We start from the raw sequence: 20,501 nt of genomic DNA on the forward strand, positions 1-20,501 counted from the left end.
CAGCGCAACACAGCACAGCGCAGCACAACACAACACAACACAACACAACACAACGCAACACAACACAACACAACACAACACAACACAACACAACACAACACAACACAACACAACACAACACAACACAACACAACACAACACAACGCAACACAACACAACACAACACAACACAACACAACACAACACAACACAACACAACACAACGCAACACAACACAACACAATGAAACACAACACAACACAACACAACACAACACAACACAACGCAACACAACACAACACAACACAACACAACACAACACAACACAACACAACACAACACAACACAACACAACACAACACAACACAACACAACACAACACAACACAACACAACACAACACAACACAACACAACACAACACAACACAACACACCACAACACAACACAACACAACACAACACACCACAACACAACACAACACAACACAACACAACACAACACAACACAACACAACACAACACAACACAACACAACACAACACAACACAACACAACACAACACAACGCAGCGCAGCGCAATGCAGCGCAACGCAAACTGATTTATCGCTGACATTCAGATTCCAGAGCGAAAATGCAAGAAAATCCCACTATCTTTTTTTGTTGTTTTAGTTTTGTTTTATTTGATATAATCTTCTTGGTTCAATGCAAACAGTTCTACCTCAAAAATCTACCATAAGGTTGAGAAAACAATTGTGCTGGATGAGCCAGACATCAGGATCGAGGTCAGAATCTGCAGGACACAAGAGAATTAGTAGAGACAAATTTTCCCCATTTACTTGTTTATTCTTTTACCCTTTCCAAAAATATGTATAGTAATAAGTAGTTGTTGGTCAAATCAGGAGTACCAGTGATGTGCGGTGAGGTTCATAGCCGGTGAGGCACTGACTTAATCATAACCAGATTTACAATTATATTCCCTTTGCATGTTATTGTTTACATCAGGAAATTTCGCGCATGGAGGGCAAAAAGACTGACTTTAACATGTTATACTTAGCTGCGCTGCTGCTGCTGAATAATTCCGTTAACTCAGTCAAACTTGGACATGTAGATTTTCCCTTTGCTCCACAGCAAAGGGGAAATTGTTAAAGTATAACTCAAAACCATGTCTTTCTCGCTCTATTTATCAGCGCTGCAGTTGCCGGAGCAACTGACAACACCACCACAAAAAAAAAAAAAAAAAAACACTCAAATATTTTGCACAAAAAGAGGTCAAGAGGTGAGGCTCAGCTGGCTGCTGCCTCACCAGCTGTGAAAATCCAGCGATTTTGAAAAAATAAAAACTAATCTGAATTGGTTAAACTAAATGAAAAATAGGTACTTTATAGGACAAACCACAGCAATAGAAATTATTGTATTATTATATATTATTTTTTCCTGACCGCACATCACTCAGGAGGACAAAATGTAACTTTTCTCACCTGCACAATTAACAGTCCAGAAAACATGAAAACAAATAAGTTCCACATCAACACCAGTGTTTCTACCTAAGGTGGACCTAGAGAGGTCGATTTGTGTTGTTAAGCGCAATGTGAACGTAAAGAGCTGCCTTTCAGCAGAGTAAATATACTAGAAGAGGTAACTATCCAGATGAAAAGTATAGTTTAACACTGATTTGTACATTTTTATCCTCGTCTAAGTTGCAGTGCTTATGTTTTACGTTTCAAAATGTGGAATTTTGTCTACCTGATTCCACATTATGTCATGTCTTTATGGTGAAACCTGAACCTCCTGTCGGCAGCTGCTGGGTGAAGCCAGAGTGAACCAGCCTGTGACTGTAGAGCTGACCTTGCTGAACCCTTTGCCAGAGCCGCTGCTGAACTGCAGCTTCGCCGTGGAAGGCATCGGACTCACAGGCAGCAAACCCATAACAGCAAAGTATGTTACAGCCTTCACTTGATTACTGAAAACAACCACTGGAAACAAGATAAAGTTTTAAAGATTTCATTCAGTGATTGATGATCTGACATTTGTAGCGACACACAAAACCAGCGCAGGGGACAAAAGGCAGATGTGGTAGGAGGAAACATGAGTTAGTCCTAGTGAGCAGAGTAAGAGAAAGTTGAGGGAACTGTCAATGAAAACAGATACAAACACTTCTACACGACAGAGAACAACACAACCAAATTAAACTCAACAAAACTATTCAAAGAACCATGAAATACAAAATATGTACATACAAAACCCAACGTGAAATCATAAAAACACTGCAAACGCAGATAATTAAAATGAGTCTCTCTTGCAGGGTTGAAACTGTGGGAGGAAATAAAGAAGCGAAGGCCAGGATTCAGTTTGAGCCCAGCGTTGCTGGCTACAGTGTGCTCCTGGTGAACTTTGACAGCGACAAACTGAAGAACGTCAAGAACTTCATCGACGTTGTTGTGAAGGAATGATTTAAACCTCAGTTCTCAAGAACAACGGTGCAAGTACATTATACCTATCAATAAAACAGCAGAAATGAGCAATAAGGACAAGCTTGGCTACCTGGATCACACAAACACATTATTTATAAATTCTCAATAACTAGAACTTGTTAGAAACCTAAAAAAAAAAAAAAAGTTACCAGAAAATATTCAGATTTTTTTATATCATTATTATTCAGAAGAATGACTTCCAACTCTTGGGGAGAATTATGAACTAAAAATGTATACAATCAGAATCACAAGAACTTTGGTGCATTTCAGCCTGTGGTGTGAAATGAGGAACATTCGATAGTCGAAATGAGTTTCTGCAGAGTGACTGTAGGATGGCAGAAATTATATATAGTCTAAGAGTGTTACAGCAGACAAGTATAAAAATAATTACAGAAATGTGAGATTAATGGATGTTATGTTTAATACCTGCAAAAAAGGATTTAATGTGACAAATGAGCCTCAGCAGATATTCGCTCTCAATTTGAAGCGCCGCTTTCAGCTGGTTCAGAGATTCCTTCATTTGCTAGGAATACAGGTGATCACATCACATAGCGAGTTATCACATCAAAGACTCAATACAGTCCAGTGTCATTGATCTCCACTGTCAGGGTGGCGTCGTTCGAGTCTGTCATGGAGGCACTGAGAATAACGTAGTCACCCTCGTAAAAGAGGCCAGGCGTGTCAGCCTTTCCTCTAACGAAGTTACTCTCCTCTCCGTTGTACATCTTGTGAAAAAGGCTGTGGTCGCATTTTCTATCTTTATTAAAGATTCCCACAGCAAGCCAGTTGGAAAAAACGATTCTGTCGTAGGGCACGGAGAACATGACGGCCATGACGTGGTTGTAGTCGTTCATCTCGGTGTCGAAAAGGTCGTAAGTGAAAACACCAACAGCACCGCTCGCCAGGCCTGTCGTCTTGTTGAAGCGAGCCTTAACGGCACAGCAGGGACCGACCATCGGAGGGAAAGGGACCTGGCAGAAGCCGCTGAAAGTGTAGATCCTGGGAAATGGAGACATAGAAAATCACATTTATTTTTATTTATCTTGTTGTTCTCGTTAAGACAGCTCACAGGGTTTATAAAAATCTATGGAGAAAAGGACAACAAAAACAAACATTTACATAAGAAAATGTCAGGAACTGCGATGTAAAACAAATTCCCGTTGTAGGTAAGGTTTTATCTTATCTGAAGCCGTTTCACAACTTTACTGCAGTGATGAGTTGGTGTGTTATGGGATCACTGGAGCCATTCACAAACAGGCAAATGTCTTCTAAAATGATGAATATTGTTTACATCGATATTCATTATTGCCACCAACCCAGCCTGGGTGGATGAAAATTTTGACAAACCTCTTAAGAGGTTAATGTAGCAACATTTAAAGTTTTAAAGTACATTAAAAGAGGCTTTATCTAAACATCTTCCAAGTGACAAATTGGTAGACTTTAAAATTCCTTAGCTTGTCTGAAATTACTCCAAAAATTTTTTTTATGAAATCACCTAATGTAATTATAGTTTGTAAACTGCATTATGGAAATTGTTCAAACAGCAGAACACGTTTAAAAAAAAAAAAAAAAAACTAACAAAAGCTATATGATTTCATAATATAACCAAATTTCTTTATTTCCTTCTGGAGCAGGAGGTCAGCAAAGTCCAGAGGTCGCCAGTCCAGAACCTTTTAGACGGATCCGTGCTCCAACACAGCTGAATCCAACCACTGAATTACAAGTTCTTCAGAGTCCTGCTAATGACTTCACTCTTTGACTCAAGGGTGTTGAAGCAGAAACCGATCTGAAAGTAGATTGCAGGCCTACTTTCAGGCCTCGAGGTCTGCAGACCCCTGCTCCAGACATTTCAGTGGTCGTGGACTGCCTTGTTGAACAAATAGAAAATAAGCCTGAACAGGTTTACTTGAAAAAAGGGCGTTATAAGAGCAATGCATTACCTTGGGTTGGAAAGAGTGTAGGAGTTGGTATTGTTCCTGATCTCAACGGAGCAGCGACGGCGAGGCATTGTGTTGAGGTAGGTGGAAGGTGACCAGACTGGGGCTGAGACAATCAGACAAAATAAACAACAAACAAAATAACCAGCAGGTAGGGAGAAACATATTCATCCAGTAAGTCTTTGGAATAGATTTAATTGCATCAAATTATAGCCCAACAGCTGAAAATACAAATCAACAATTTCACCATCTGGACGCCTTATAAAAGTGAAACAGTTCTGATGCATAGCTTTGCTTACCTTCAGTCGACCCGCTTGCTGCAAAGACGGCCAGACAATTGGAGAGATTAGGTCGGGTATTCTGGCTTTAGCCTGAATGTGAAATCGCACTGTCAGCTCATCACAAGTGAGCTCTTATTGATTCTGCTAATCAGGACCTTTAACTCTCATGCTCGGTATCTTCAGTCCTTTCCTACATGGACTGAGTTGGTAATTTGAGGGTCACATGTAGGACCCTCATGTGACTCAATCACAGCATGCTTTGCTTCAGTCCCAGTTCTGCTTCATTTAAATGGAAACGTTTCCATGTCCCAAAGAATAAAGTTGTAGAAAATGATTGGGTTTGGCTGATTTTCAGTAGCTCAGTTGAGAGCTTGACCTTTCAACCATATGACTATCACATTGTTGGACTTCTGTTAATCAGAATTTGTGAACTTTTAACTCTGGTTCTTGATAAATGAACCAGTGAGTTAGTATTAACTTGACTCTGGTATCACTGTAAATACTCACAATTGGTTTCATAGAAATACGTAAGACCTCTCCATGAAAACATTTTCCTGCAACAAACTACTAAAATCACAGATCACAGTTTGTGGCGACAAGACGAAATCTTGGGAAACAGTGGACATTCCCATCCGAACGCTCAGAGTTTAGTCAATAGACTGATATCAAGCTGGGAGAAACCAGTTAGTGACCAGTTAAAGGTCGTGAACTGGACAGAAGTAAGTGAGATCCCAACGATCTCACTTACTCTTAGGATATTTTTTCCATATTTCAAATAGCCACTTGGGGCTTAACACATTTCCCTTAATAGCCAAAAAAAAAAAAATAATTCAGTTTCAAACAAACCCTCACACAAACTATACCCTCAACAACAAACACAAAAGCATAATGGCTTTATGCAGAGAAATTTATTTGAAAGAATAATTCAGGTGGATAGATTTTATTGCTCCATCCCGTCTTCCTCTTCGGTAGGTAAATCTTGGCGCTGCATAGAGTAAAGAGCGGCAGCGTATTTCGCCATGTTGCTGAGCCCGCTGACCACACAGCAGCTCAGTGCACTGCGGGTCGTCTTCATGTCGCTGGCACTTAGCCACATGTTGGTCTTGATGTCAAAAAACTCAACATTAGGGATGGTAGTGATGCCACCGAAGCCTCCCACGACAAACAGGTTGTCGTTCATCACGGAGATGCCAAAGTTACTGCGGGCGGTTGGCATGCTGGGCACGCTGCACCAGGTGTTGCTGGAGGGATTGTAGGCCTCTGTAGTGTTCAAACGCGACACTCCGTCAAAACCCCAACCTAGAGCAGAATATTTGATATAGATATAGATAAAACCCAAGTAGACACCTGGTTTTGTCTATAAAATAAACAGCTAAATGGATTTTCTGATTCAGGTAAGTTCGACACCTGGTTTTCTAACTTACACTCCACAGCTCAACACTTTGATACAACACTTCAATGTCTTGCTCACACACATCGACCAATCATATGGCAGCAAATCAAGGCATTCACACATCTCACTTTGGCTTAAAAAAAAGACCAGCTGAAGTTCAAATTAAGGATAAGAAAATGGAAGAAAATGCATTTAATGAAGTCTGAAGGTTTATTCTAAGTCGGGTTTCAGTATTTTAGCAACTGCTGATCTACTGGAATTTCCACACAAAACTCTTTCCACAATTAGAAGAAAATGGCTAAAAAAAAAAAACAAGGAAAAAATCCAGTGAGAAGCAGCTTGGTGTCTGAGATTCAGAGGAGACTGGACCAACAGGTTTAAGAGGGAAGAAAGACATAAACAACCAGCTCAGTTTTTGATATGAGCCGTTTGGGCAGCTGCCCAGAGTGGCATGAGACAGGGATGGTTTACAAGCACCAGACCCAAATAAATCATTTGAAAGAGGCTTCAAACTTCCAGTCAGTGGGGAGTTGGCAACCCCTGCTGAAAATAGGGAAATATTTTTATGTAATTCCAGTGAGACTTCATTTTAGCTAGTTCACAAATTTAGATGACTGGTTTGGGGCCGGTAGACGGAAGGATTTGCTCAAGTCATTATTTGTGCAAGGCCAACCAACGTATATGGAACTCCATATCTGAATGCACAGCTTGCTAAACCTTGAAGCAGATGGGTGACAGAAAACTAGGCGCTAAGAACGAGAAAGTGCAAACATGCTTACCAAAGTTTGATATTTCTGCTGAGCTCAGCGCTTTTGTTTCTGCTCCACTGTACTCACTGCAAAGATGTAGTTAGCATAGGCAGCAACGCCGACGCCACTGCGCCTGCTGCTCATGTTGGCAATCAGGGTCCACTGGTCTTCGTCTGGGTTGTAACATTCGGCTGTAGATAGACACTGTATCCCGTTGAAGCCGCCACAAATGTACACCTAGAGAAAGTGGGAAATAAATGGTGTTTGGTTGAACAATTTCAACCTACACTCTGAAACTTCTTGTGTTTTCTTAGGTTGACATCTAGCAATACATACATTTTCCATTTCCCTTTATTAAAAATGAGAAATCACTCATTAATCAATCAAGTTTATTTGTATCGCACATGTTAGCAGCAAGGCAGCTTCATAAAAACATGAAACCATGAGGAACCAATTGTGAGACCAGTAACAAACATTAGATTTTGTCAAGTGCCATCATTAAAATGATCAATACACATCAAATATGTTGGTCAATGTTGCAGTGATTATGGGTCAAAGGCAACTCTAAACAGGTGGGTGTTTGGTCTAGACTTAAAGGAACTCAGTGTTTCAGCTGTTTTACAGTTTTCTGGAAGTTTGTTCCAGATTTGTGGTGCGCAGAAACTGAATACTGCTAAATGCCATGTTTGGTTCTGGCCGTGGGGACCCAGAGCAGAGCAGAACCAGAAGACCTGAGAGGTCTGGAGGGTTGATACAACAACTGGTCATTAATGTTTTTTGGTGCAAAGCCATTTAGTGACTTATAAACTAACAAAAGTATTTTCCACTGGCCAACAGAGAGCCAGTGGAACTTGAATGATGTGCTCTATCTTCCTGGTTTCAGTAAATTGGCTCAACAGAAAAAACAGATCGAAAAAACCAAAAGGTTTCTCACTAACATTACTTTGCAATGGGATGCAGGGTTTTTCAGACCCTATCAAAATAGATGTATTTTACAAAACTATAAATGTAACACTTTTATTCGCATCACACAAAATCTGATCAACAGTCGGATGTTTCTACAGGCAAAAATGACAAAGAAGATGACAAGAAATGGTTGGAGAATAATACAATGTTCTTCTGGTGATAGAAGACCAACTTTGTAACTGTCTTTATGTGGCTCTACAGGTTCAGGTCAGAGTTCATCACCACACCCAGATTTTAGGCCTTCTTGCTAGTTTCCATCTGTAATAACTGAAGCTTCATCCTGACTCTTGAATGTTCCTCCTTAGGTCTAAAGATGTTGACTTCAGTTTTGCTTCTGTTCAGCTGGAGAAAGTTATGGCATCTCTACACATTGATTTCTTATACGCATATGGTCAGTACCTGGATGGGTTTAGAGTTACCTGTTGACATGGTAATATAGAGCTGTGTATCATCTGCATAGTTATGACATCTAATCTCATTCCCTGTTATAACCTGAGCTAGATAATGAATAGAAGGGGTTCCAGAGTTGCACCTTGGGTTACCCCGCTTGTGACTTCCAGCCTATGTTATGAGAAACCACCTATAAATACAAAGAAATTCCTGTTCTTTATATAAGATTCGAACAAGATGAGTGTTGGACCAAAGAGTATATAATATGACATATTCCACTATTGCTCAAGTTGGCAATAATGTGATACAAACCGTCTGAATTACCCAAAGTTTACCAAATAAATCTCTGCTGTTTTTTCTGTGCTTGCCGTATAGCCCAGAAACATAAGTTACTGTCACCTACTCTGCTATGAAGGGTTGCACAACTGGCATCACTCCTCTGCTCGTGCATGGAAGATATAATAGTCCACTGGTTGCATTTTGGGTCATAGCGTTCAGCAGTGTTTAGCCGTTCCTGTCCATTGTAACCTCCTAAAGCATATATGTAGTCATTCATCACCGTCACACTGACAAAGCACCGACTGACATGCATCGGTGACACTTCTTCCCAGTTGTGCGAGGTCAGGTCAAGTCTATGCACAGCGCTGAACTGCTCAACACTGTCAAAACCACCAACACAGTAAATTGATCCATTGAAGAAGACAGCGCCATGATAAGCCCGGATGGTTTCTGTGGTATAGGCCACATCTATCCAGCGATCACTGCGAGCATCGTAGGCTTCAATTAAACTGGTAGGGCTGCCATCAGTCCAGCCTCCTATGGCCAACAGGAGAGCGGGCGGCACCCGTGGGATTGCTAAAGATGGGCAGACAAAAGACCTGTAGCTGGTCCTTGACATGTGGTCCAAGATGGGGTTCAATGTCCGGAAGAGCATAGCTCGACATTCTGGATTTGTTTTCACCAATTCGCTTTCATTCACATGTTCTATGAGGTACTTTGGAGATATCCAAGCCAGTCTGATCTGCAGAGAGACACAAATACGCGTTGGCTAACATTGTGTAAAGCATTGCCTTTCCAGTGCTTGCCACAGACTTTGCTAGCATAAAAGACAATGCCAACCTTCTCTAGTTCACATTCATGAAATGGCTTTAGTCTATTTTTCTTTGCAGCCAAAATGTGTAGCGAATTCAGAATCGAGGACATCGTCTCACCATGACAATAATAGTCCTAAACCTGATCCAAAATCAATCAGTCTCTCTCTCTCTATATATGTGCATGTGTGCATGTGTGTGTGTGTGTGTGTGTGTGTGTGTGTGTGTGTGTAGATACTTTATACAATAAATAAATATATATGTATGATTTTAGTTCTATTTTATTAACTTAAGCTAACTCAAGCTAATTTAGGCAACTATATGTGTGTATATATATATATATACACATATATGTATGTATATATATATATATATATATATATATATATATATATATATATATATATATATATATATATATATATATATATATATATATTTACATATTAATTATATATAATTAATTACCAAGTTAATTTAGTCAATTAATTAGTTAATTAATATACCAGGTCAATTTAGGTAACTGAATATTTATATATATAATATAATAAATATTATATATTATATATATAATATCATATTATATATATATATATATATATATATATATATATATATATATATATATATATATATACCCACCACACTCACCTTAGAAAAAAGTAATGAGCTGTAAGTTTTCCGTTCCTCGGGCGCATGTGCGATCCATTTGAGGATGGCTTTGTATACCGTCTTCTCCTGCTTCACAATGAGCAAGTCACTTTCAATGATTTGAACTAGCTGTTGTGCAGAGAGCTGAAGAAAATCTGCGCAGGTTTCAACAACTTCTTTGAAATGACTCAGAATGTATAGTTCGGACTTCTCTCTCAGTTCTGGGTGGTAGAATGTATCTGTAAACATCCAGATGCTGAGACAGTTCTGTGGGTTCAGCTGCTTTTCTAAATAATCACTACAGGCTTGTAAAAGGCCAGTCATATTATAACGGTCTGCTACTACGAAGAGGTCCAGTGCATTTTGTCCTGTCAGAAGAACATTGCCAGTGTAGGCAAACTCGACAATAAGACACATTAAGCTGGTTGACATTCCAGGGATGTCAAAGGTCACACAGTCTGGTGTTGACCAGTGGCTAAACAGAGCTCTGTGAAGAAACACAACAAAACAAATAATAATTGGACTTAAAATGAATACTCACATATTTCCAGATCATGTAGTGCATGCTGAATCCAAAAATCAGGATAATCACAGTTTATCATTAAATGTTCTTATTCTCTCCATTGGGCTTGTTCCTCTTACTACTCTCCGTTTCTTAACAAGCCAAATCTGCCATATCCCCTGCTAAGAGCTTACCTGAAATACGGGCTACATTTGCACAAGACGACCTTGTGTACGTAGAAATCACTGCCGTCCACTCTGATCACTGTGTCACAAAGCTGCTGCCTCATGCAGAGCTTGTTATGCAGTGACATGTTTTAACCAATATTTGCTCCCTAGGATTAAAGACCTTTCTACTCTCCTCACTCTTGGACTGATTTCCTGCAGAAACGAAAGGCTGTGAGAATTTCAGAACTCTCACAGGCTCTGTCATTTCGGTTTCTGTGAGGTCACATGAACTAGTCATTACAATTCCAAAGGTAACCATTCCAGGGAAAAATCCAGCTGTCTGTATTAGATTAGTTATGTTAAAAAAATAATAATAATAATAATAATAAAATTATATATATATATATATATATATATATATATATATATATATATATATATATATATATATATATATATATATATATATATATAATGTATATTAGTAATAAGCTATAATATATAATATAGTACTTATAATGTTATATATATTATCTTTATTTTAGATATATCAATTAGCTGGAAAAGTAAATGTCCTACCAACCTACTAGTTAAAGCTGATATGTAACTTTTATAAAAATATTTTTTTATATATTGAAATTGTCACAGTAACTGTGACAGTATATCATGAGACAGATAATCTGTGAAAAAATCAATTTTCTCTGCTTTTTTCCAGTGCACCTGCTGCCAACTAGAAACAACCAATTAGAAGCAAGGGGCGGGTCTTAACGGGGACTGCAGCTACTCCCCCATCTGACTCCTCCCCTTTTGCGCTCTTCTCCTAGCCAGCAGATTTGTTGTGAATGCTAATGCTAGCCAGCATAGCCACCAATGACAGCAGGGAGGGATTGGAGGAGATCGATCTCTTCACAGACAGTGAAAAAGTTACTTTAATCGGATTACTGGTTACTCCCTGAAAAAGGAACTTAGTTAGATTACTGACTACTTTATATGAAAAGTAACTGGGTTACATTAGAAGCAGCTTTTTTAGTTACTTTCAGCAGCTGCTAACAACAACGCTCCACCACCTCTGAAAATGACATTGATCTTTGCCAATACTTAATTGCAAGTTATTTTATAATGGTAACATCAACAATGTGTCTCCACTCATAAGGTTGAACTAAAGAGAAGATTTCTTTTTTTTTTTTTTTTGATGGTTACATTTGTGTGTTTTTGTGTGTGCCACTATTGTCTGGAAAACTCTTAAGAAGGATTTTAAAGCCCCCATCCTTCCCCCGTCCTGCCCCATCCTGTCCCGTTCCTGCCCCCATCCTGTCCCCATCCTGTCCCCTTCCTGCCCCCATCCTGTCCCCATCCTGCCCCCAGCCTCCAGGTTGTGCGTTACGGCCCTGTGTTTGCTGTCAGAGCGCAGCGCGCAGAGCTCCTCCTGCCGCTCCGCAACTCAGGTGGCCTGCTGTACAGATTTACTACATTTATATAAATATTAATGATTGTTTAGAAGCACCAAAGCATTGTTTACGCTTCTGTCGCTGCTGATATTGTCGCATAAAGGCGGCGGTTACTCATAGAGGGAATACAATTTAATAAGACAGTGACGCACAGTGATTATCCATAAGTAACTGCAGTCTGACTACTGGATCTGAATTAATACTGTTCACAGATCATCTGTCATGATTTGATGACAGTTTTAACAAATATGTAAAACAAAAACAAAAAATATATTCTTTCTAAAAGTTACATAGAGCAGCTTTAGCACTTTCTCCACAACCAAACTGAGGATAATCAAGTCTCTGTGACTCCAAGAGGGAAGCACAGTCCTTTGGCTGCTTTAAGAAGAGTCTTCTTAACAAAATGTTTACTTTAAACTTTTTCCTTTATATTTTTTATCTGTTTAATGGTTAGGTCTGTGATTGTCATTTTGTTTTTAGCTCATTGTAGACCTTTCAGATTTTATGATGAAAATACATTCTAAATAAAATGTACTTGTATTAATTATTACTACTATCACTGTTATTATCATTATTACTTTGTCCACTTATTGCAGTGGTAATAGAATGAGACTCATTTTGTTTGCTGAACAAACACTGAAAACATTACAGACTCATACTTCTGTTACATTATAACGCAAAGCGGGAATCTTGCAATCAAAATCTGTATTTGTAAATAAAAGTAGCACCGTAACAGTCATAGATCAGTGAACCTTTACTTAAATATAAAAACTGAAAGCGATGTAAAAACTTGTGCCTGTTTTTCTTCTGAATGCAGTCATTAAATTCAAATACACACAGCATTTGTTCAAATGGTTCCACTTTATTGGCATCCACTGAATCACTTTCCTTAGAGAAAAACCACGTCTCCTTTCAGGACGAGCCTCAGAGGGAAACACAACAGCCGCATGGTAGGAAAATATTTAAATACTATCAAGTTTAGCAAATTGGAGGGTAAAATGTTACCAGAGTCCTGTCTGGTGTACAGTAGTTTAAAGTTGTTGTTGTTTTTTAAAGCCAAAGACATGCCCATGACTTTGGTCCGGAAACAAATGAAGCTGTTCAGCTTAACTTTCTCCTTTTTTAAAAATATATATATATATATTTGTGCTTCTGAAACAGCCATGAGACTCTGCTCAGAGTTCAGTAAACATTTCTCACTTTCACAGCTTTTCCAAACCTCTTTTTTGTAAAAAAAAAAAATAATAATAATAATAATAAATGGCTTCCTCTCCATTAGCGGGAGCCGTCATGTTCCTCTGAAAGCATCGACTAATTTATTGTCTATGATGAAAAGTCAGACGGCTGCATGTGTAGCGTGTGTTTTCTTTTTGTTTTTTCTGGCTGTGTATGACCCCTCAAAGATAGCCACATATAGTAGCCGTCACAGAGATCAAGTAAAAATAATCACAGCAAACGGAACAAATAAAATCAGAGCTAAATTTCATTCTGGCCTTAATTTCAAAACCAAATCCAGTTGCTCCTCAGCTCCACCTGTCTCTTCATCCCTACACCAGCAGACATGAATTATCTCTTATTCCTCTAAAAAAACATCTAACAAAACATAAAAAAGGGACTCTCATCCAAAGGGAAATGTTTTGATATTTGTTTTAGGCCTTTGAGGCCCAGAACTTCAGTACGGCTGAGGGTTAAAACAAAACAACAAAACTGAAATGGCCCTAAAGTTTATTTTTCCAGTCAGACGGATTTTAAGCTCCTCTGCTCAGTTTCAGTAAGTTATTTCCCCCCCGGTATTTCCAAACTCTAAACATGCAACATAAGGCCTTTTTTTCCTTTCAGAAGATACTGTATTTTTAGGTTTTAGCATTTCCCATGTATCGTTTACACACAAGCACACACAAAACAGTCTTTGAAAAAAAACTTTGTAATATTTCCTCAGTCCATCTTGTTTTAGCAAAACTCAAATCTAACACATCAATGAACTTAATCAGATTGATCGTATGTCTAAACCTAAAAACACACAAAAAAAGGATACTTTTCGGTTGGACGCTGTTTTTTTGTTGTTTTTCTTTTTTTTTGTCAAAAACCAGAAGACTAGAATTTATCTGTTAATTTGTTCATTTCTATCTGGATGCTTTTACTCAACACATCTGGTTTAAGCGGACTTAAAATGTTACTAAACTTAAGATGTGATGTAACAGATGAGAAAACAAAAATCCACCTTTGCTGAGCCCAACATGATCTTTTCATGCATCTAACAGCTTATCTGGCGGAGCGTTGATATAAAAAAAAATTTTTTTTAAAAGCCTCCAACCGAAAGCCAAGAAAAACAAAAAGCAAAATAAAACTAATGAATATTATCCTCTTCAGCCTGCAGCCATAACCTAGACCAATTGGGGAAACGCATCACATGGGATGAGGCTTTAACTGAAACAACATTTCACCGTTTAAAAGAAAATAAAAACAATCAGGAACACAAACTTCCGGGCTGGTGGCAGAGTCTCCTTTCGGGCAGAGTCTCTGTTCTCCTCTGCTTCTCTTCTCATTGTCTTCTAGTCCAGTTGAGTTTAGCGGGTGGACTAAGCTGCTCGTCTGGGAGAACATGTGCCTTCAGTGTTGGAGGCAAAGCCAGAAGCGTCCTTGTTACTCAAACACGGAGCTGAGGAGGGACGTTGCAGGAGTCTGTTCAGCCCGGCAGCTCTCAGTCGGTGGAGAAGAGGTCTCCGGCAGAGGGGAGGGGAGCCAAACCGCCGGTGACGTTGGGCAGCAGTGACAGATCCGGGAGGCTCTGGATGTGGGACTTGAGCTCCTTTCTCACCTGAGTCACTCGGGCCAGTTTCTGTTTGTACTCCTGCAGAAGAACAGCGGGGACCCGCGTTTACTGGCAGCACCTCAAAAAGGTTTTCTTTCATGAGAAATAGAAATATTTCCGCGAATGTAAACCGTCCGAAATGTTTGCGGCCAATTGGGAATCTCAACACTGCAGAATTTTAAAATGGAAAATGACAGATTTTTAAAAATAAATGATGTGCTTTACCTCCAGCTTTTTCTCCCTTTCCACTAGCGCCTCCTTCTGGCTGCTGATATATTCAGTCAGCATACGAGCGAGCTGCCTGCGGTCTTCCAGCTCGGCTGCCAGCCGACCGTTGTACTCCGCCAGCAGCAAACACGCCTCGTCCACCGTTTTTGACAGCTTGTCCGCTGCCTCCTTGTCTGAATAGGAGGAAAAGTTGTTGTTGACTTTGCAGAATATCTTTCACGGAGCTCATTTCAGTTTAAGCAATGCTAAACTTTTTTTCAACCCATGTCTTATTCTCTAAACATTTATTTGATTAGTAGATTTTGCCCTTTATTCCTCAGCATGAATTGGTCAAACTCCATTCAATATTTACTCCAATCTAACAATAATTAACCAATTTAAATTATTTTGTTCAAATATATTTACCAATTTATATTTATTTTTTTGCAATTATTTCAAAACACCACATGCGTCAACTAATTGTTTGAGCACTTACTGTCTAAATTTTCATACTCATTTGTCTTGCATTTGCCACCTTTGGCCTAAATCTCACTAACTAACTTGCCACTTTTGAAACTAAATTTCAGTCACAACACTCAGCTGCGTTGTAAAATTACAATGAAGCTAAGAAAATTTAAAAACATAAAATTTCGAGAATAAAGTTGTTATATCTTATTTGACTTTATTCCTGTAATTTTATTTTATTCTATTCAAAGTACAACCCTAATACTTTGTTCGATAATGTAAATAAACCCAATTTAAATATTATATATATTGATATTAAAAATAATAATAATTTGTCAAATTATACCAGTAATCTTCTCTAGGAGGGAAACATCCTGAACTTCCTGTGGAAGCGAGGCAATCTTCTGGCGCACCGCTGCGTCGCCTGATGCGGCGTTCTCCAAGTCCTGCAGAGCTTTCACCAGCTCCTCTGTCTGAAGATGTTAACAATCAAAAACACCAGGAATAAATCAGGGGGAAAAAACCCTGATATATGATACTGTTACTGTGTGATGCCAGCGTTCGTACCAGCTGGTTCGCCGAGGAATCCGAGTTGCGGGGAGATGTGTGGCTTCTGTAGTCATCATCGTCATCCTCTTCATCCTCCTGGATCTTCTGATAGCTTCGTTTTACAGCCTTTTTCTCTTCTGCAGATAAATGACACAGAGCATAAATGTGCATTGGATTATATACATACATAACTGTAGTGAGGGTGGCTCTATATAAACATAACTATGAAGCAAATACGTCATTATTAAATGATCAAACCTGAGGTTCTGGGGCTGCTGGAGTCCTCTATGGCCAGTTTGAGCTGCTGAATGAAATCAGCTCTGTAGAGATTCCTCTCCTTCCAGATGTTCAGCAGCCTCTCCATCTGTTTTTTACAGCCGTCATCCACTTCACTGCAGAGAGGCAAGAAAACAGCCAAATGGAATAGCAACAAGCTTTACAAACAACAAAAGAGTTTTTCAACTTGCCCAAACAAGTGAGATGTGTCTGACCCTACAAAAAATATTCGGTAGCTATATTTGAAATGATTTTTGAGTTTATTCCACTTACAGAGTTCAAACAAAGGGAAGCGTGAGGCATCAAGGCATAAACCTGGATGCATGCAGGTTTATGTCAGTGCTAATCTTAATTTGTGATAAAAAAAAATCTTATTGATTTTCATTCATTTAATTTGTTTTGTTTATTTATTTAGTAGGGACAATGCACATTAACTGACATTGCTGTAAATGTGCCAGAATGAGCCAAAAGGTTGTTTTTCATCTGCTGTTCCTGAACAATGCTTAATTTGTCCTGCTAAAAAAAACAAATTCCGTCAATAAATACAAAAGGAAAAACTATCAATACAACAAAACTACAGCACAATTATAAGAAGTACAAGAAGTAATTAAAACTAAATCAATCTGTCACCTTTAAAAATCTGGCGTCACAATATTCTATACAGAACGTTCTGATTTAGTACATGGGAGCAAATTTTAGAAAGATGTTCAAATTAAAATCATTTGTAGTCAGTCCAGTTCAACAGCAAAGAGTCAAGTGATTATTTCTAAATGATCCAACCTAAAATGTTTAACATCCATAGTTGATAGAAAACCTCTGGCTTATCACTGCTCACAATAACTCTGCTTGCGTTCTCCAGGAACTCAAGCAGAGTATGTTTTTAGAAAACATACAGATGACTTGTTGAAACATACCTTGCTACATGGGAGCAGGCGTCCACAAGGACAGACTCAAAGTCTTTGGTAAACTCGGGTCCTTTCTTCTTGCTGTTCTGGATGACGTCATTTGCCAGATACAGGAATGTCAACTTCCTGTTGCTTTTAGCTAGAAAACACACGGAGAAATATATTTAAGACAAACCGTTTTCTAATCAACGAGGAAAAGTCTCAATTAATAACATGTCAGTTCATTGTTTGTGTGTTTGATTACTAAAGGAGAGTGATTTGTGTGTTTTACGGTCATCGGTGTTTGTCCAATTTGTCTCATTTTACTGTACTTTATGGGCATACCAAGAGGAGATATAATAATGCAAGTTATTTTGTAGCTCTTGCTTCTTCCTTCTTGCTGCAAGGCAACAGTGCTTCCAACTGTGCCACTGTGCAGCTCGTGTAGTTCAATATAATAAAAAAAAAAACTTAAAAGTGTGGGAGGTATAAGTAATGGCCCCTTTGTTAAGTTGTTATCCTAAATAAATACTAATGTCACCAGGTGCCTTCTGACATCGCCTAATTAATAAATAGAAACCACATGTGTAATTTGACCTCTACATAACATGATTATTCTATGTAAACAGTTTAAAACACAATAATATGAGTTTTTAGCATCCCGAGGAGAACTGTTCAATTTGTTATCGAAAAAGTTAAAGATATGCAGCATTTTGCAGATCTATTACCTAAAACCCCAACAGAACTGTTTTATCTGACATGACCTAATATTTTCTTAAATCAAGGAATATTCAGGCGCACAACTAGCAAGCTGATTTCTCTGGTTTAAATGAGGTCAAGTTTAAGAAAATCAAATTGACAAAAACCTCTGATTATCAGGAAACGACCTGGTAAATCACCGTTTAGCTGTTCCAAAGCTACAGAAATATAAGCAGCAGTGTGTGCGTGCGTGCGTGTGCGTGTCTCACCCTTCTTCAGCTCCCGGTGCCACACTTTGACGATGAGGCCCGAGTGTTTGCGGTGGTGGATGATCCACAGAGAGAGAGTCTGGACGCTCTGCTGGGAGCTGCTCAGCTCCGTCAGCTTCTTCTCCAGGGCCGACTCGGAGAAGGACGACATGCCGACCACTTCTTCTGTTCCCGCTCCCAGTAGAAACTGACGCCGACCTGCTCCAAAGCAGCTGAGCTCCGAGCTATTTTGAAGGAGCTCGCACTGTCATCAAAACTGAAGTTGCGCAGCTTAACTCGCAGATAATCGGCATCAGAGCTTTGTGCACCGAGCAGAGAGCTGTGTTTCTAACGTCCCTGTCGCTCTTAAATGACTAAATTAAAGAGAAATGTGGAGAGGAATGCAGCAGGAGGAAGCTGCTGTGCCTTTGTAGACAGTTGTGTTTGTTTACAGGAGACGCTAACGTCAGCTAGCAGCTAAGCAGCTACCTGCAGAAGTGAAGCGCCGAGCTTCTCTGCGCGCGAAACCCGGCGAAAAACAAACCCGCGTTTCTAAAACGTTCCTCCTCGATATTTCTAGTACACCGCTGTAAAACGAGCAACAGCAAAACACTCGGATAAAACTCACACTCTGCCTTTGGTCGCATAAACTCATGTAAAAAATGGCTCGAAAAAATGGCAACTTGAACTTTCACCCCGTCATGTGCGTCGCAGACAATCGACGTCACAGGTTGGAACCCAGCAGCAGCCTGGTGGGTCTGTAACTCTTTCCATTCACACCTAAACATTTCGGTTTTTAAATATAAAGATGTTGTTTTACGTTGGGATAATAGGTTTTCACAATAAAAGAAAAGAAGAAAATAATTTTTTTTTTGAATTAATCTTTATTGTATTTTTCAGCAGTTTTTTTTTGTTCACAAATAAAAATTCAATAGACAAAATCCTTGCTTTCTGATTTGACCTGAATTGACCTACTGAACTACTTTCAATTACTATCTCAAAAAACTGCAAGCCATTTAAAACACTCTGTTTTGTAGCTTTCATTTTGATGTTGTAATAACTCCTGGAATCTGGTATTACAAATTTTATTTACAAATTTATTTGTATATTTGTTGTATCTTGTTCTTTAAAAAAAAAAGTCTGTCATCTTAAAATAAGAAACACAATTCCACCAAATCTTGTCATGTTTGAAGCTTTCTAGATGTAAACTATTCACATATGTTTTGGCTTTGCACAATTCTTGAGAGATATAATTTTGGTTCAAATAACAGGTCAACATACCCAATTTTCTGGGGTTTGCATTGAGGCTTGTTATTAGGAGGAGACGTATAATTTGCTTAAGGTCCATTTCACATCTTGTAAAGAAGCAAATATAAGACAAACGGACAAAAATTTGAGTATTATGAATGAAATATCTGACACAGAGCTGGGATTTCAGAATAAGAATCAATTAGTTAGATCTCACACTTTTGTTTTGTTTTAGAATGCTTTCAATAATTCAGAAACAAATGATAAAAAAAAGGTTGTTCAGAAATCAAGTTTGTTTCATCAGAAGTATCACATATCATTGTGTTTGGACAGATGAGCTCATTTTCATAGACATTTGCTTCCACAACACCGTGGCTGAAAAAAAGCACACTATCCCAGTCAAAACAATGGGTTAGGGATTTGGAGAGAGGTAATCCTTGGGCAGATTGTATTCCAATGCAAAAAGTGTGTTAAGTAATTTGAGGCTACAATATCACCAAAATGCAAACGGATCTACACCTCTAGTCAAAATTTCTCTTGTGATGTGCCTTAATTTGAGGAAACAGGATGGCAGAAATGTAGCAGAAACAAGAGAGAAGGGTCTTTTCACAAAATTCACAATCATTACAAAAACATGTCAGGCATTTGGATGTCTTAATCTGATTGTTTCATGTCTATTACTGCCCAACTTTTTCACCGTTTTACTAAAAGTAAATAAAAAACATGAAGGTAATGTTCAGATACTCTATGCTTTTACATTTGGTCAATTACAATAAATTTACTTCCTTCTGCCGTCCAAAAACATGAAAGTTTACTGATTGTGGTCAATGTACTATGGGGGCATGATTATTTGTCCCATGTGTTTTTATTTGCATAAAGGTTTAGATTTAAAGCTGTATTTTTCCCTAAAATGTGTCAAAGAAGTCACAGTTCCCCTGGACCAAAAAACCAGAATCGCAAACAAAAAACAAAAAAAAAGCAACGCATGACTCGACCAGAAATATGTTTCTTTACAATTCTTAACAACCAAAGCAGAATTTTTGACCAAAATAATACATGAGAGTAGAATAAAAGTGTTTTCCCTTTTG

The 20,501-nt window shown here is 38.7% G+C and overlaps 3 protein-coding genes and 1 long non-coding RNA gene across 4 annotated transcripts; 1 reads left to right on the forward strand and 3 right to left on the reverse strand.

Moving 5' to 3' along the window:
* Positions 1-705: 705 nt before the first annotated feature.
* On the forward strand, positions 706-2,504 carry LOC129372488 (uncharacterized). Its single transcript, XR_008607251.1, has 3 exons — positions 706-761; positions 1,778-1,914; positions 2,282-2,504. It is a non-coding gene; the product is annotated as an uncharacterized LOC129372488 (long non-coding RNA).
* A 171-nt stretch (positions 2,505-2,675) lies between these two features.
* Positions 2,676-4,911, reverse strand: LOC129372476 (DELTA-sagatoxin-Srs1a-like). Its single transcript, XM_055049818.1, has 3 exons — positions 4,687-4,911; positions 4,391-4,493; positions 2,676-3,449 (listed from the first exon to the last, which is right to left on the reverse strand). The coding sequence occupies exons 2-3, from the start codon at positions 4,456-4,458 to the stop codon at positions 3,023-3,025; spliced, it is 495 nt and encodes a 164-aa protein (XP_054905793.1). The 5' UTR covers positions 4,459-4,493; positions 4,687-4,911; the 3' UTR covers positions 2,676-3,022.
* A 660-nt stretch (positions 4,912-5,571) lies between these two features.
* LOC129372432 (kelch-like protein 10) lies at positions 5,572-10,816 on the reverse strand. Its single transcript, XM_055049749.1, has 5 exons — positions 10,605-10,816; positions 9,909-10,395; positions 8,570-9,187; positions 6,894-7,047; positions 5,572-5,967 (listed from the first exon to the last, which is right to left on the reverse strand). The coding sequence occupies exons 1-5, from the start codon at positions 10,721-10,723 to the stop codon at positions 5,609-5,611; spliced, it is 1,737 nt and encodes a 578-aa protein (XP_054905724.1). The 5' UTR covers positions 10,724-10,816; the 3' UTR covers positions 5,572-5,608.
* Positions 10,817-12,825: 2,009 nt separating this feature from the next.
* On the reverse strand, positions 12,826-18,858 carry rprd1b (regulation of nuclear pre-mRNA domain containing 1B). Its single transcript, XM_055049911.1, has 7 exons — positions 18,187-18,858; positions 17,249-17,378; positions 16,317-16,450; positions 16,077-16,195; positions 15,856-15,982; positions 15,063-15,238; positions 12,826-14,876 (listed from the first exon to the last, which is right to left on the reverse strand). The coding sequence occupies exons 1-7, from the start codon at positions 18,335-18,337 to the stop codon at positions 14,727-14,729; spliced, it is 987 nt and encodes a 328-aa protein (XP_054905886.1). The 5' UTR covers positions 18,338-18,858; the 3' UTR covers positions 12,826-14,726.
* Between the last annotated feature and the right edge of the window lie 1,643 nt (positions 18,859-20,501).

This window comes from Poeciliopsis prolifica, unplaced genomic scaffold, assembly GCF_027474105.1.
Source record: "Poeciliopsis prolifica strain line A6 unplaced genomic scaffold, Auburn_PproV2 SCAFFOLD029, whole genome shotgun sequence".
Classification (NCBI taxonomy): domain Eukaryota; kingdom Metazoa; phylum Chordata; class Actinopteri; order Cyprinodontiformes; family Poeciliidae; genus Poeciliopsis; species Poeciliopsis prolifica.

What these genes read in the sequence shown, in the direction of transcription:
- LOC129372432 (XM_055049749.1), bottom strand. Translation starts at nt 10,723, where the DNA reads ATGTCACTGCATAACAAGCTCTGCATGAGGCAGCAGCTTTGTGACACA. An exon ending in GTGCAACCCTTCATAGCAGA is followed by an intron (nt 7,048 to 8,569) that starts GTAGGTGACAGT and finishes CACTTTCTCTAG; the next exon opens with GTGTACATTTGTGGCGGCTT. An exon ending in TAACTACATCTTTGCAGTGA is followed by an intron (nt 5,968 to 6,893) that starts GTACAGTGGAGC and finishes ATTCTGCTCTAG; the next exon opens with GTTGGGGTTTTGACGGAGTG.
- LOC129372476 (XM_055049818.1), bottom strand. Translation starts at nt 4,458, where the DNA reads ATGCCTCGCCGTCGCTGCTCCGTTGAGATCAGGAACAATACCAACTCC. An exon ending in TACACTCTTTCCAACCCAAG is followed by an intron (nt 3,450 to 4,390) that starts GTAATGCATTGC and finishes TCCATTTCCCAG; the next exon opens with GATCTACACTTTCAGCGGCT.
- rprd1b (XM_055049911.1), bottom strand. Translation starts at nt 18,337, where the DNA reads ATGTCGTCCTTCTCCGAGTCGGCCCTGGAGAAGAAGCTGACGGAGCTG. An exon ending in CAGCAGCCCCAGAACCTCAG is followed by an intron (nt 16,196 to 16,316) that starts GTTTGATCATTT and finishes ATTTATCTGCAG; the next exon opens with AAGAGAAAAAGGCTGTAAAA. An exon ending in AAAGGGAGAAAAAGCTGGAG is followed by an intron (nt 14,877 to 15,062) that starts GTAAAGCACATC and finishes GTTCTTCTGCAG; the next exon opens with GAGTACAAACAGAAACTGGC.